This window comes from Corapipo altera, unplaced genomic scaffold (assembly GCF_003945725.1).
Source record: "Corapipo altera isolate COAL_440 unplaced genomic scaffold, ASM394572v1 55, whole genome shotgun sequence".
Taxonomy (NCBI): domain Eukaryota; kingdom Metazoa; phylum Chordata; class Aves; order Passeriformes; family Pipridae; genus Corapipo; species Corapipo altera.
The window spans coordinates 8,193,876-8,208,783 of NW_020884882.1; the positions used below are offsets into that span (position 1 = coordinate 8,193,876).

Genomic DNA, 14,908 nt, shown 5'->3' on the forward strand with positions numbered 1-14,908 from the left:
GGGGGGGGGCTAGAAACGATTCTGTCGATATGTGTGTATTGTGTATTTTCCGCTGGTGCGGTCTGCGTAGACAGGTTGGGCCCGGCTGCGAACAGGCACCGGGGCTGCGACCTACACCGGCGTTCCTGCGGGTCCCAAATCGCCGGCTGGCGTTGGACAAAACGTAAGCCCGGGAAAGGGATGGAGAGCACACTGATCCCGTTCTACATTCCCTTTACAGCTGTAGCCTGGCGTCTCTTCCCTTCACCAAGCGGCAGCTGCCTGGCAGCTCCACACAGGTGCGCGCATCGACGCGTGTGTTTATTCTGAAGTTGGGTTCTCTGGTAAATAAAGTTGCACAACACCCAGGCTGATCTGCTTCATCTTTTTCACCACCACTCGCAAGCAGCTAAAGCGTATGGGGCGGGGGGGGGGGGGACGGGACAGGGACTTAAAAGCATCTTTGTCATTTCTTAATATTCCAGAGGTTTCAGTGCTTTTACAGGGACACAAAGGAGATGCTTATTGCATATGCCAGGGCATTCGTGTTTTTAATTTCCTGGGGGCAACATATCTCTGCAATGACTAGCAGCTTTTTTTGTTCTTCATGAGGTCTTTTATTAGCTGGCGGGTAGGTCTCACTCTGCATCTCTGCCTCCCTTTGTGAGAGTGATGATATTATGTGCAACATCTGCTATAATCTCAAATATTAGGGACCAGACTCTTCTTGGGTTAGCATGAGCTAATTGAAGGCTAGTGTCTGACACCACCCAGATGGGACAGGGCAGCTACAATAGCAAAATAATGCACCCATCTAGATGCATCCACATGGAATTCAGCTTAATTTTTGGTCCAGCTTTTCTGTCCCTACCTGCATGAAAAGCAGTTGTTGTAGCACAGCCAAGCACCCTGCTAAGGGGCAGCAGCTTCACCCTCTGTGCTTTGCCCACAGCTCACATCTGAGGAGCTTTTCCATTTCAGGAGCTGCCAGCCAGACTTACAGGGCAGCCAAATGTGGCATGGAGTATGCCAGGCTGGGCAGTAGGGGTCTGGAAACCTCTTCAAACACCTGATGAAAACTGAAGTGGCCCAACCCCAAGGTACTTGGGAGAGAATCTGCTTGAGAAAGAACCTCCTGGAGCTCTGAGCGCATCAAGGGAGAAAACCAGTTTCTTCCTTTTGGATTGAAAACAGAAACCTAAGAAAGTCCCTGACTCTGAGGGAGTCTGCTTGATGAGGAACTTGACTGAGATACTTTAAAGACCGACAGTTAAACTAGGGTTTTTTATTATTATTCCCCCCTCACAAGTTATTGAAGACCAGTGTGGGAGCTGGGCTGGAGATGATCTGTTTTGAAGTTAGTGCTGTAGCATGTGTTCCCAGTGAGTTAAGATGGGATAATCATAAACCCATGAGCCTTCTTCATTTAAGCATAAGAGTTTGCAACACTGCAGAGGGCAGACAGCAGCATGCAATGCCTGAGAACTGCATGAGAGGTTCCCATCGCAGCAGAGAGCAGCACTGTCCAGGTTGATTCACTTCCATGTTTCTTGTCAGGGCATTACCCATCAGTTTAAAGGACAGTGATTGGAGTGATGGCACCTGAAGGCTTATTCCAACCAGCTGGAGCAATCACTTCTAAGAGAGATTTCCTGAGGACTATCAGCAGCAGGAACATAGCCAGAGCTCAGACCTGCCTATCCTCCACTAGCAGCACAGAAAAATTCACAGACACAAAAAGATATTTTTGCGCACATTTACTATCAGACTGGAAACAAAAGAATGGATCAAGTCCCCATTCAGCTACAGCTTCTTAAAGAGCAACTTCCCTTACACTAAATACAGCACATTTGCACAGCTTATTCCTCAGGGGAGAAACACAGCCCCCTGAATTTCATTGCAGATGTTCCTGGTACCTTTAGAACTCACAACGAATCACAACTCCACAGCTAGATTGGACTAGGTCACATCATGCTAACTTATAGGAAGTTTGTGATATGCACCAAATATTCTGACAGCAAAACTCAGAAGCTTCTTTGAGGACTAATCTGAAGCCAAGATGCATCCTGGGGGAAGATGATGCTTCTTCCAATAGTTAAAACCCAGCATACAGAGACAAGCTCTGTGGAGTTATATGACTAACTCAACCACCCACACAAGCAAATCACCTGCCCTTTCTGTGCCTTAATTTCCTCAGCTGTATTTTATAATTGCTTGATGATATCCAGATTCTAGGCATTCAAAAAGGATTCCCAGAAAAGTGATGGTTATTGATATACTGTTACTTTCAGGGAAAGTAATGAGAGTCTGAAGAAAACATGACATAGGAAGGGGCTTTTAAAAGTAAGGTCAAATCGACACTTTTTGTGCCTAAAAGCTCATCTAGTTTTGCCATTTACGCTGGATGATCTCTCAAAATACTATTTTGCTTAAGTCTCTTTAGACTGTCATTGCTATAACAGTACTACTTTTTAAAGGACAGTTGTGCCACAGAAATAATTAAACATGAAAATAGCAAGCACATTACTAGCTCAAAAAGCAGCTCAGAGCTCTTAAGAATTGAATTTGACACATCCATTATTGTAGAAAGAGCCAAAGCTAGTGTGGAGAGATTTTCTCAAGTGCTAACTTCAGTACTCACATGGGAAACTGTGTTAGAGAAAACAAAACATAGCTAAAAATACTGGTAGGGAATTCATAAGCAGAATCAATGTAAGACAGATGCTATGCTACATCTTTGGAGGAAAGTCATGGAGGGATATTTCAAGCAGCAGGAAGTTCATAGAACACCTCAGAAGTGAATACCTGTGTCCTTGAGCAATGTCTAATCTGTCAGTATAACTAAAATATCCAGCTGCAGGATTTTAGGCACCACTGTGACATGAACGCTGCCACAACTTTAGAGGGTGCTGCTGTCCTCCCACTCAGCTGCACCATCCTGCAGAAATGGTTGTAAAACTAAATTTGTGAGGCAGAGGTTCCTCTTTGGCCACATGCCCTGGGACAGGATGACCTATTTTGATCAACTGAGGACTTAACTGTGCCCTGTGCATTGCCTGTTTCAGCAGCCAGTGGTTCTTGCCTCACTAAGGAACACAGACGGTAATGCCACTTGTGTGGTGAGAGGAGGCTCCCAAGTACAAATCCAATCTTCCTGAAAGGGTTGAGGGAGAGAGTCCAGGCTTTTTTGCTTCGATTTTGCCCTGGATCTGTATGCCTACAGATATCTCCAGCCAACTTTCCTGTCATGTGTTCCCTCACCTTGAAGGTCCCTCACTTTATCATCTCACGATGGGAATAAGCTGACTCCCTGCAACAAGGAAAGTTAATGAAATGAGTCAATCTTCACTTTCAGCCCCAAAACAAGTGATTTAAGAGCTCTCCTCTTGCCATTTCTGAGTCAGTGAGGATCTGGCACTTGGGAAACCCTTAGGAATGGTGTTTTATCTGTCCACCATTCCCAGCAGCTTGAGTGAAGATGTTCCAGGAGGGAGGTGGTACCCCAAAGGCTGCATTATTTCAACAGCGCTCTGGAGGCATCATGAAACCCTCTGGGGAAGCAGAGAGGAATACGGGCTCCCTCACACCCATACTGACCTAGTGCTACTGCCAGGCAGCATTCAGCAGTTAATATCAAGCTAGAAATTACTTTGACCTATGTAATCCTATGCAAAGGAGATCTACTTCAGTGTCTAGAATAATATTTTCCTTTCTCACTTCCACTCCATGACTTATTTAAGTAAAAGATAAATTTTCTTTCTCTACCAAGACTGGGCTACTTTCCTGGGTGCTGAAGCAGTGCACCCTGTACCCTTACAGCTGTACATGGGGCAGGGAGAGGACTATGGGAAATCTGTTTCCTTCCCACCATGATATGTAAATAACACACGGCTGCTTTAAGGAAGAACCAGTCTCTCCTTTCACCTCCCAGGCATGTGGAATGGGACTGGGCATACAGGGCATCAATCTCTGTCACGACACAGCGTCAGGATGGGTTTGTTTCACTGGCTGCTACACTCTCACTTGTATGAAGCTGTGTGTCCCATAACCCACACACAGCAGTGAACAGCACTGAGATCATAGAATTTAAAAATAATCCTGTCATGGTAGAAGGTTAAAGGCAGTTTTAAAATGTATTATCTTCACTTTGCTACCACCACCAGAGGTTGATTAATAGGAACTTTACTTACTAATCCAGCTTGGTTCTGTTTTTGCCTTAAATTCAAGCAGTACAAACAGTTTACTTGTTTTGTTGCCTGCTTCTTGTTAGGCACTTCAGGGCACACATTCATACTATGGATGTCTGCAGAAGTACTCATGTCCAACTACATTCTGAAGGCTGGAAACAATCTGTCATTCTGCCTCTTAGGGCTGATACTCATCTCTCTGAATGACTAAATACCTTTTAGACAGAATGAGAGAATGTCCTTGGATTTCAGTGACACAAGTATACACCCCATTTATGAACACCATGAGGATATGGTCACCTTTGTCCTCTGTTCCTGCTAGAAGGGCACTCAAGTGCTCCTTGTTTCTGTCCCAGAGACACACTTGGAGTCAGCCCCAGAGTTGGTTCCTCACCTCCTTCCTTGGAAATTACATCATAAGCACAAAGGGGCTCAGACCAGTCCCTCACCTCCTTCCAAATCATCTTCATTCTGCAAGAGCCCTGCAAAGTAACTGCAATGAGCTCTGAGTGTTGAAGCAGTGAGGTCACCTGTAGTTCTTCTCCTCCCTCAAAACCTCTGTCATCAGGTCTCTCCTCCTGGGCACAAAGCTGTCTTTACTGACTTGACTGCTGGGCTGATGCTTGTGCTGAAGCTTTGGCTTTGCTTCCTTTGAGAGTTCTTAACTTATAGATGGTGTTCAGAGCAAGTCACGAACACCAGTCACCTTTTCTGCCAAGACCATGACACTGGCTGTCCACCTTGTGTTCCCAAATAATCTTGTCACTTACTGCCACTGCCACACCACAGAGATTCTCCCTGTTCTACCAGTGACCCAGCAACTCACAAGATGATGCTGAGAGGACTACACAGAAACAAAGCCAGAGAAGCTTTGCATCTTCCTCACCACTTGCCCCAAAACATCAGTGTTTAAGCAAGACCCAGAGGTCTGTGCCTCCTCCCTTGCTAGCAGTGGGGCTTAAGGCTCTGCAGTGGCCAGAGCAACATTGCAGCTGCTGCCTATTGATTTCCAGGCTACTGAGGCATGTGTCAGAAATTCAATATGCTGAGGTAACCGTGCATGTTACATGTTTTTCTGTTATTATACATGTTATTCTCTGACAGCAGAGCCTGAAGTGCTAGCAGCTGATACAGCTGCTTAATACTGTTAATATTCGCTTAAAACCCTGCAACATAAGAGACAGTGCTTTTGGTCCCATCCTGCGTGAAGGCCTCTCAGTTCAGCCAGCAGACAGCTTTGCCTGGGTTACTGTGAAGTTGCTGTGTGATCTGGGCTGTTATTTAGAAAGACAGGAGAATTTAACAACAAGACTGAACTCAGTCACAGCAATGAAGAGCCACTTTTCTAAATTGTGATTGAAGATGCTATTGATGGAAATATGATCTTTCCCTTTCAAAACTGCTTTCAGGACTTCCTCTTTTATCATTTGTTAGTTTCTCCCCTGCACACACCACAATCTTCCCCCTTAGACACACACCCCGCATCACTAATAAAATGTCACCATTTCCACCATGTCCAAATGTTTACCTTCAGAGCCACATAATCCTCTCCAGTGCTTATCATCATTATTATTACTATTGAAGTGCTTATTACCATTTACCCACAGCAGAGATCCCCAAACCATCCCACTTCTACCTAGATGTTTTCATTCCAGGCATTCACTTAGCAGCAGGATTTGCCTCTGGCTATGGAAGGTTTCATCTCTGCTCCTCATTGCAGAGCTGCCTCAGGGAAGTTTTGCAAATCACTTAAGTGAAAGAGGTACCAGATATGGGATAACTGGCTCTGCGCCACCCAGAACACCAGGTATCAGACAGATGTCAGCCTGTGAAAGTTTCCCATTAGGACGCACTCTACATTTTGTTTTGATTTCCTGATTAACAAACTTTTCTTTACGGGGAAGGATCTCTAAGCTGTCCCTGCACTCCCAAATTACATCTTTCTTGGTTACTAGCTGTGCAAGTAAGAAAAGTGGCTCTCCAGGGATTTGTCATTTCTCCCAGGAATAGCTCAGCGTCTTTCAACAGCCATGAAAGAAAAACACAGTGGAAGTACTTCTGTGCCCTGTATTAACATGACAGCAGTATCTGCCATGCCCAGAACTCCATTTACAACTACACTGGAAGGGAGGACAAACCCAACCATCCCAGTTGCTTTGGACAGTCAGACTCAGGGTAGCAGCTGGCAGGTTTGACTCTGACTTGTTTGGTCCTGTTGATCCTACTGTATCCTGACCCCATGAACAAGGAGCTGTGCTAAATGAGTTTGTGAGGTGAGTTTCTCTTGTCCATCAGTGGTGGGTGGCTCAGGACATGAAGACAGGGTTGGACCCAGCCTTTATTCATACCACAGTCTCAGGCTCCCTCCTGACCTTCCCTTAAACCAGAGCTGGCATCAAGGACTCAACTATTTCACCAAAACCCATTCAGAGCTACCATCAGAGCTACCACACACTGATCGTAAGCAGAGAAACACTGCTTACATCCATCTCAGTAAGGCACATCCCTGTGTGTATTTCATGAAGACAAATTTCAATATTGGCATTAGAAAAAAGTACAGTGTTTTCCTTTTTTCTGGTTGATAAACAGAAGCAGTTCAAGAAATGAGCAGGGTGCAGAAAGCAACACTACAGCTCTGTCAGCATATGTTAAAAGTCATTACTATGATTGTCTTGCTTCCTTGTCCCTCTCATTGTGACCCAGCCCCAGCTGTCACTAACACATTAATGACTGCAGTCTATTTCAGATCAGAGAAGGAGGCAAGACAGTTGCAAATCATTGGTGTTGACTGTTGGTCTTAATAGAAACACTCTGTAATTTTGCATCTACATTGAAAGGGAACAGAAAAAGACAATAATTGCCATTTCTGATCTCTCCCAAAACACCTAGCAAGGAAACAAGTGCTGTGGGCAAAAGTTAAAAAATGTAAAGCCCCCTTCACTTCCATGTAGTGTGGGCTCCCTCCCCTGCAGTATTTCATAAAATACTGGAATTCACATTTTGTACAGCTCCTTGGTATAGCTGAGGACTTGGTTGGAACTCATCAAGGCCTTAATAAAGAAATCATTGGACTTTTGCCTGATGTAGTTATTCATTTTGAAGTATTATTCTAATTCTCATTCCACTTGTCTATATTTGACTAATGGCAGCAGTGCCACACACACTTCCAAGCTCTATGCAAAGAGACTCAATATTTCTTTTCTCCATTATTTCTAAAATAACGTCTATAATCACTCTAAGTTTTCTTTTGTGATAAATATAGAAACATTTCAGTGCCTTCTGGGCTTCTATTCTAAGTAACCTCTGTACTGGGAAGCCTGTATGGGGAGTAGCCTTTGTATTAGTCCTGGAGTCCTGTTTAACAACAGGGCAGGGATCACTCAAGCAAAGGAAATGTGGATTTCCTTAAGGTGTATGGTTTTGTGTCCTTGCAAAGCTAACAGCCCTTTTAGAGAATTCCTTACCTATTTAATCTTCAGTTTTATCTCTCACAAAGCCACTGTCAGTTGTGAGATCAAAAGGGTGGCTGCTATGTTCATGCTACTCAACATACAAGCCCTTGTCTGACTACTACTGCAGAGAGCTGGCCAAAGCAGAAGCCAAAACTTGAGTCCCACTAACCCACACAGAATATGAACTAGCAGCCAGAAATCCAGGGTCAGCTCTTCTTGCAATTCTGGGTTCTCCCCTTGTCTTACTTCTCACCTAACTTCACATGTATGAGACTGGAGGAATGGAGAGAAGAAACCAATTAGCTCCTCCAGTACTGGAGAGATGACAGGGAAGTGCGAAGGGGACGCTCATTTGTGTGAGGTCACCTCTGCCTGGGGCTCACGGTACCGCTGAAATGGAAATTACACAGCTGCAATAACAGTCTCGCAGTGCCACCTACCGCTCTCAGGTCCCGCTGCCAGCGCCAGCGACTCGCCTCCGGGACATTGCTGCAGAGGGAAGCTGGGAGCGAGCCATCCACAGCTATCGCTGTCTTCCTTGGACTCTGCTTTCTCTTTTTCTGGGAAGATTTGCTATACAGCCTTTTGAGCATTTCCCTAAACTCTCACAGTGCTCAACTACTTTGTCCAGAAAGACAACTTACCTCTTTCACTTCATGTTTTTGGGGCAACTGATGGGATGATGGATAGTGGAAAAACACTTTATTGCAGATAAACCTAGCTGTTGAAACTAAAGAGGAATCCAAACTAGAATGGACCAAACCTTTGAGATACGGTGGGGGGATAAAGTTTCTTGTTTCTAAAACATCTAACAGCAGCTTTTCACTACCTGAATATCAGAGAAGGATTATATATACAAGATAGTTTTGTTCTCTTAATAAATTAATCATAACTGCCACTTAGCCATCTCTGCAGGCAGATGGTAGATGACTGCTAGGTAACCAATGCCCATATGGTAGAGAAACTCCATACACAATTATGCTGATTTAATTCTCTTTGGTGCATTAAGGTAAAAATGATCATGTGCCAGAGATGTGTCCTGCCCAAGTGGGCAGATTTAATTGTTCCAGTACATCAGGAAAGCACATGTAGAGCCATAATTTGCTCTATTATGCCAGCTAATCTTCTGCTCAGTGTCAAGAACTAGACCCTCCATAAATACCAAGTGTGCAGAAGGGATGTCTTCATGTCTGCATCTCAAAGAGCTATTCAAAAATCATTCATAACCAGAGAACAAAGGTTTTATATATAGAGAGATATAGATATACTTATTCTTAAAACAGACACACACTCTGGCATTTCTAGTCTGAGAAGACAAATGAAAAGCCTCAGGCTAGTGGTTTCTGGGTTAGGGGGGAAAAAGAACACACTGCTTTGTACTGAACTGAAATACCACTCAGTTTACGCTTTAATAACACCATTCCATATATGTTTAAAAAGCATCAACAGCAATTCAATGATATTGTGCAAGAAATAGTAAATAAAAATTATTCTCTCTCCTCCAAAGTAGCCTAGAAATGTCCTATAGGACCCAGATTCCTGCCACCATGTCAGAAAACCTGAACTTCCTGCCATGAGCCTGCTGGTTTAAAATAATTCAGGTCAAACAGCATGATATAAACAGAAGCATTTTGCAAGCAGTAGACATGATATAAATATGGCTTTAATCATTATTGTGACAGTAAATGAACATTAATAGGATTTAAACTCACAGCTAGAAAGAAGTCTCTTTGGAAAGTTACAGCTACAACGAGCATATGTCCATCTACCTGACACAATCAACAGAACAGTGTTTTCTTTAAAAGAAAAACAGAGCATAGAGTAGGTACATGAGCTTAATAGTTCCCAACTGTTATGCTCTGGTAGATGCCTTTTAACAGACACAACTTTACCACTGTAAAAGCTCTATTTCTTAGGCCTGGTTCAGATTAAAACAGAACTGTAAGCAAAGCACGTGTGCATTCACTAACATCTGGGTCAGCATTTTGGAAGGGGAATAGATTTCATGCTAAAAATGTGTTTTCTAATGGGAAAGCTACATTGTGGTTTTGTTTCTTTTAAATAAAAAGTCACGAGTTTTGGGATGGATCCTGCAGCTTTAACAATATCAATGAGCAGAAGAAGGAGCATTGAACCCCTTCCCATGAGCATCCCCCAGATTAGTCTCCCCCTTTGCTGTTGTATTCCCCTCTTGCCTTACCTCTGTCCTGTACTCTCTGCAGACAAAAAACAAGGCACTTTCTCCAGCCTGGCATCCCCGACCTAGAGACAAAGAAATACAGGTCTGTAGTGTCTTGAAGGAGCTTGCAGATGTGCAGCTGCAATACAAAATCCAGCTTCTTTATAGGGCTACACCTTGACAGAGAGGCAAGTCCATCCGTGCTTGCAAAGACAGGAAAACTCTGCTTCGTGCAAAAGCCTGATTGTGAACCATCCAGGCTGCATTTTGCTGCAGGGATGGAGCAACTTCACGTGTCCACAGCGGAAGAAACAGATGGTGAAAGGAGGGTGGACAGATGAATGGGTAAATCTCAAGGAGCTGAGCAATTCCTTAAAGGGCATGGTTGTCTTTTATGCCAGCCACACAGAAACCATGGACAGCACAGTGCAGTCCAACAGCTTAGAGTTTCTGTTCAGGGGATGAAAATATCCACAGCCACTGCTCAGTGTAATTGATAAGCCAATTTCTTTTGGAACTTGCTGGCTACTTGCATCTCCAGTTTAGAAAATGTATGTATTGATACCTCTTAGTACAGGAAAATAGTGAAAAACCTATTCATCTTTTCAACTGGCACTCAATCTTTATCCTTATGCAAACGATCCCCAATGGAGAAAGTGTCACTGTGCCCATTTTCATCAAGGCTTGCTAAAATGCCTACTAAAAAAAAAATGGGCAAAAATAAGAGTTTTCTTTGCTAATTCCAGTTGCAGTAACTATGTCCCTCCTACAGACTGCTGTAAGATGACATTAAGCCTATTTCTGATTGAAGTTGTTGGATACTCTTACGAAATCCCTACTTTCCGTCTGTATTTGAGAGGAATTACAATTTCTACACAAGTAGCACATAACAGCAGCCCCTCTCTCATAACACATACAAAGAGAGAAGAGAGGACAATATTGTTGACACAAGCCATGATTTAAAGTGCATTATAAAACTGCATATAAAATACAGATTCCCATAGAAAAGGACAAGGCTACTTTAGATCTCAGTTCAATTTAGCATGTGCCTATTTTTGAGTTTGCAATCAAAAATAAACTAGCACAAAAGCATTCTGGCATTGCAGCTTGTGACCCAAGAGGCAAAAAAATAGAGCCACATGCATGGCAGTTTTGACTTTCTGCCTAGGATCATGCAAAGGAACTCCAACATTTGTCAAAGAATTGCCATTTTTCTCCTATTTTACACACCTGCCAATTACCTACCAAAATGATTTTAACTTTTAGTCTTCCTGCAAAAAAAAAAAAAATTATCAACAGTGTCCATCCAGGCTTTCTACCAAAGGGCTTTTGGGGTTTTTTTGCTTGTTTGTTTTGCTGAAGAAATCCCATGCAAATTACAATGCAAAATTACAGAAGCCTAGGGTATGCTTCAGGTACCTTTAGGAAAGTATTGAGAAGTAAGTAAAGAAAGGTATGCTGGGACTTTATTTTGAGAAGAGATGTAATCTCTGCTATGAAGGAAATACACACTTCTGGATCTCTGATGTTGGAACAATTAGTTTGCAAAAATTTTGCTTCTGCCACAGTCATTTTTGGCCTCATACACACTAAGACACACAGATTCCACAAACTTATACACCAGCTGAGCAAAAATATGCAAAACTATGGAAAGCAAAAAAAAAAAAAACTTCCTCTGTTTTAGAAAAGATTTTTGTTGACATAGCACAAATGTTTTCATATGATAACTTCTAAGACAAAGAGCCTGAAAAAAAATTTAACAGAAAGCCAGAAGGAATTTCTCCCTCTCTTAGAGAAACATGGATGAGTTGTCTTATGTTGAGTGGCTCTGAAAGTGTGTGAGGACACAGTGCCCTGGCACTGAGGCTTATCTCACAAAATGTCCAGCTTTTATTTGCCTGGTTTCTTTTTATCTTAAAGCCAAAATGTAGAAAGTAAGACAGACATCAAGGCCTTAGGGTAGGAGGAAACCTTATTGTCTGTGATAAGAGAATCAGTCTCAGAAAAGCAAATCCTCCAAACATCAATATAATTTGGTCTGGAGCTCCTGTAAGTCTAGTTTTGGTAGGGGGGTGTAGGAGGAATCCACACCAAAGTTTTGCAACTGATTCAAGTTTGTGCAGCATCTCTCACCAATTTTACAAGACACTGAAACACCACTGTTTCATACAAAATCCCCTTAGAACAATCCACTGCGATCTCCCATCTTCCTCAAAAATAACAAACAAGCTTTTTGTGTTGATGCAGCTTTGTGGAAATAAACACAATTAGGCCTCATGCTAAAATGAGCAGCATACTAATTGGAATTGCTGAATCAATTATTCCCCAGGAATTCAGGGCTATCAGCAGTCTGAGATCAGATACGGTAGCTTATACAGCTTTCACATATTTCTGATAAGAAATAAGCACAGCAAAGCCACACTGAGGCTCTACTGTACACATAGAGATAGATTCCTCCCCTTCCTCACCTAATTTCTTTGTGTTAAGCTGATTTTGCTTCACAACCCGCAAATATTCTTATTTCTCCCTCACTGGCATTTTATGAATGCCTGTGGGCTGGATTTAAAAAAAATGCACAGAATAACCCTCCACGGGTTAGAATTGACACCGAGCCTTTCTGAGGGAACAATATATGTGAAAGCTTGTCAGTTCTTTGGCTGTAAACACAGGACCACTGAACCGACACACAGTGCTCCAAGGCCATCTGAGTGGGTGAGCACTCGGTGCCGAATCCCACCTCCAGGGGAGCCCGGCAGGGCGACCCCGCGGCCACAGCAGGAGCCTCGCTCCTCCCGCCCGGGTCTGCTTTTATCCCTGCCTGCTGACGTTAACCGGGAGAGAACGTGAGCTAAAGGTTATCTCCTTGCACGACTCCATCAGTTATGTACGGCATCAGTGACTCTGACTCATTCCCAATCCAGGCATGCCCAGCCAGACCTCTGCCACCCATGAAATAACCTGTCTTCTTGCAAGTGCAGATCCTCGCTCGCAGCAACATGAGCCAGCTTGCTGGAATTAATGTTTCTGATATTAATTCCTTTTTCTACATCCTGTCATGTAACTGCTTTTCCCTACAAAAACACAGCTTTTCCCTACAACCCTGATGATGAATCTCACCCTCAACTAGAAAGAACATTTTAAGAGTGATGCTGAGACCTCCAGGGGCCTCATTCCAAGACTATCCCTAAGACTATCCAAGTAACACCTGATACATAGACAGCTGCTGAAATGATACTGAGACATTTTTTACAGCGCCCAAAACAGAAAGAGTGCTGTTCCAGAATGGCTCAGACAGGTAAATACAAAACAGAGTCCAGGAAGGAGAGAGCAAGTGAAAAACCAAACAGATTTGTAGATAGGGAAAAAGAGAACATGCTTCTAACGTTACAAGACAGGACCAGTTTGCTTGTAAAGAAGAAAAGTGCTACAAGGAGTTGAAGTCAGGATGGTGTCACAAGCTACAAGAGCTATGGGCAAGTCATAGGGGAAAATGCAGCAGTGAGGACAGAATGAAGTAAGGAGCTGCAAAGAGCCTCACTGGGGTTTAGGCTGTGCCAAGGAATCCTGCAAGCAAAGGTTTGTTTCAGGCATCTGGAGGGGAGAGACAAAAGATAGGTAAAAATTGGCTTCCAGAGTAGTATCCTAAATAGACTCAGCACTTGTATCATTTCACATTTAAGTCAGAAAAGATCAAGAAGCATTGCAGTACCTACACAGTGTCTAGTGTTATATTTCCAAAGCTGGTCACGTAGAGTTTCTATCCCAGAGCCTCAACCATCCATCTTAGCCACAGCCATTATATTCTACAGGCCAAGTTTTCAATAGACCAAGATTTCCTGATGTGTTTTTGCACCTGCAGTTGTAAGGAGATATCCAGAATCAAGTCTGGCTGTCAGCTCTTCAGGAGCTTCATGTTATGAGAATCTCAAGATAAAAATACTCCTGAGCTCCTGAAAGTGCTCAACACCTGGAACACTGGAAACCCTGACAGGTGAGAGAGTCCTGTTGCTGTAATGTAGAACATGAGCAATGCACCTCAGGGGGGAAATGTGCTCTCACAGACACTGCCTCCAAATAAAAGGTGGGAATTAATCAGGACCAACCTGAGGCTGGGTTTGGGCCATCTTTTCTTCTCAGTGTTGTTGTTAGGTGAGGTTTGTTGAAGTGTGATTAAATTAGAACAGCACAGATGTTTCTATTCCTTTGTCCTATTTTTCAGTAATGCTCATTTCTTTTCTTCCACTGCAGATGAAAATACTAAACTTCATGGCTCTGATATGACCTGTACTTCTCTGTATCTGTTGTCTCTCACCAATTCCCCTTCTCCTTTTAAAAAACCAAAAGCAAGACAGCTTCACTAGAGCCAGAATTGCTCTTTCTCAAATGCACACTTCACACTCCCTGGAATACTGGTGCAGCTTTCTTAGCAACTGAGTATCTCTGTCAGCTTTGCAATCCTGTGTCCATAAACTATTAAATATGGGCCTGACCCAGCTTGCCAAGCACAAAGGCAGCAAATTTCAAAAATCAAAAGAACTGTATCTGGTGCTTCTATCAGCTGTCACACTGCCAAGCAATAACATCAGAGTACCTTATATTTTTCCACTTTAATAAAGACAAGTGAAAGGTAGCTTCCTCTTGCAACCACAGTTAAAATGTATTCTTCAGAATCACTTTGAATTAAAACCTATCAGACAGTCCCATTTCTCCAGGGGGATGATAAAGGATGCAAAGAGCTTCCCAGCATAAGTAAAACTGAACCTTGCTCCCCCACAGCCACCTGTGCTCCTCTCTGAGGTTACAGAGCTGTAGGTGAGTTTGTACTTGGCTGTTATGGACGACATTTTTTTGGTACTGCAAAGCTGTGACTGAAATCTCACCTCCCTCAGCTGGATCCATGCAGGCAGAGAGCCGAGGACAACAGGACAGACACAGGGCTTGGACAAGGCACCCAGAGGGCAGTGGTGCTGAACCCAGATGGGTGTTGAGGGACATGGCTGTCTCCAGCTCTCATCTCTGTGGCACTCACCTATCAGGCAGGACAGAGAGTTTTGGGGTTGTTTGGGGTTTTTTTCCTGGCTGTGCTTGGGACTTTTTGATGTGGTTTGGTT

The 14,908-nt window shown here is 43.4% G+C and overlaps 1 protein-coding gene across 1 annotated transcript in view; it reads right to left on the reverse strand.

The window, feature by feature from the left end:
• The window catches only part of GRIP2 (glutamate receptor interacting protein 2), a 276,332-nt gene extending 261,510 nt beyond the window's left edge, over positions 1–14,822 (reverse strand). Inside the window, exons 1-2 of the mRNA XM_027640504.1 lie at positions 14,678–14,822; positions 9,819–9,880 (exon numbers count right to left, since the gene is read on the reverse strand). Coding sequence (XP_027496305.1) covers positions 9,819–9,873 — 55 coding nt within the window. The 5' untranslated portion in view covers positions 9,874–9,880; positions 14,678–14,822. The remainder of the gene's footprint in view (positions 1–9,818; positions 9,881–14,677) is intronic.
• Positions 14,823–14,908: the final 86 nt, after the last annotated feature.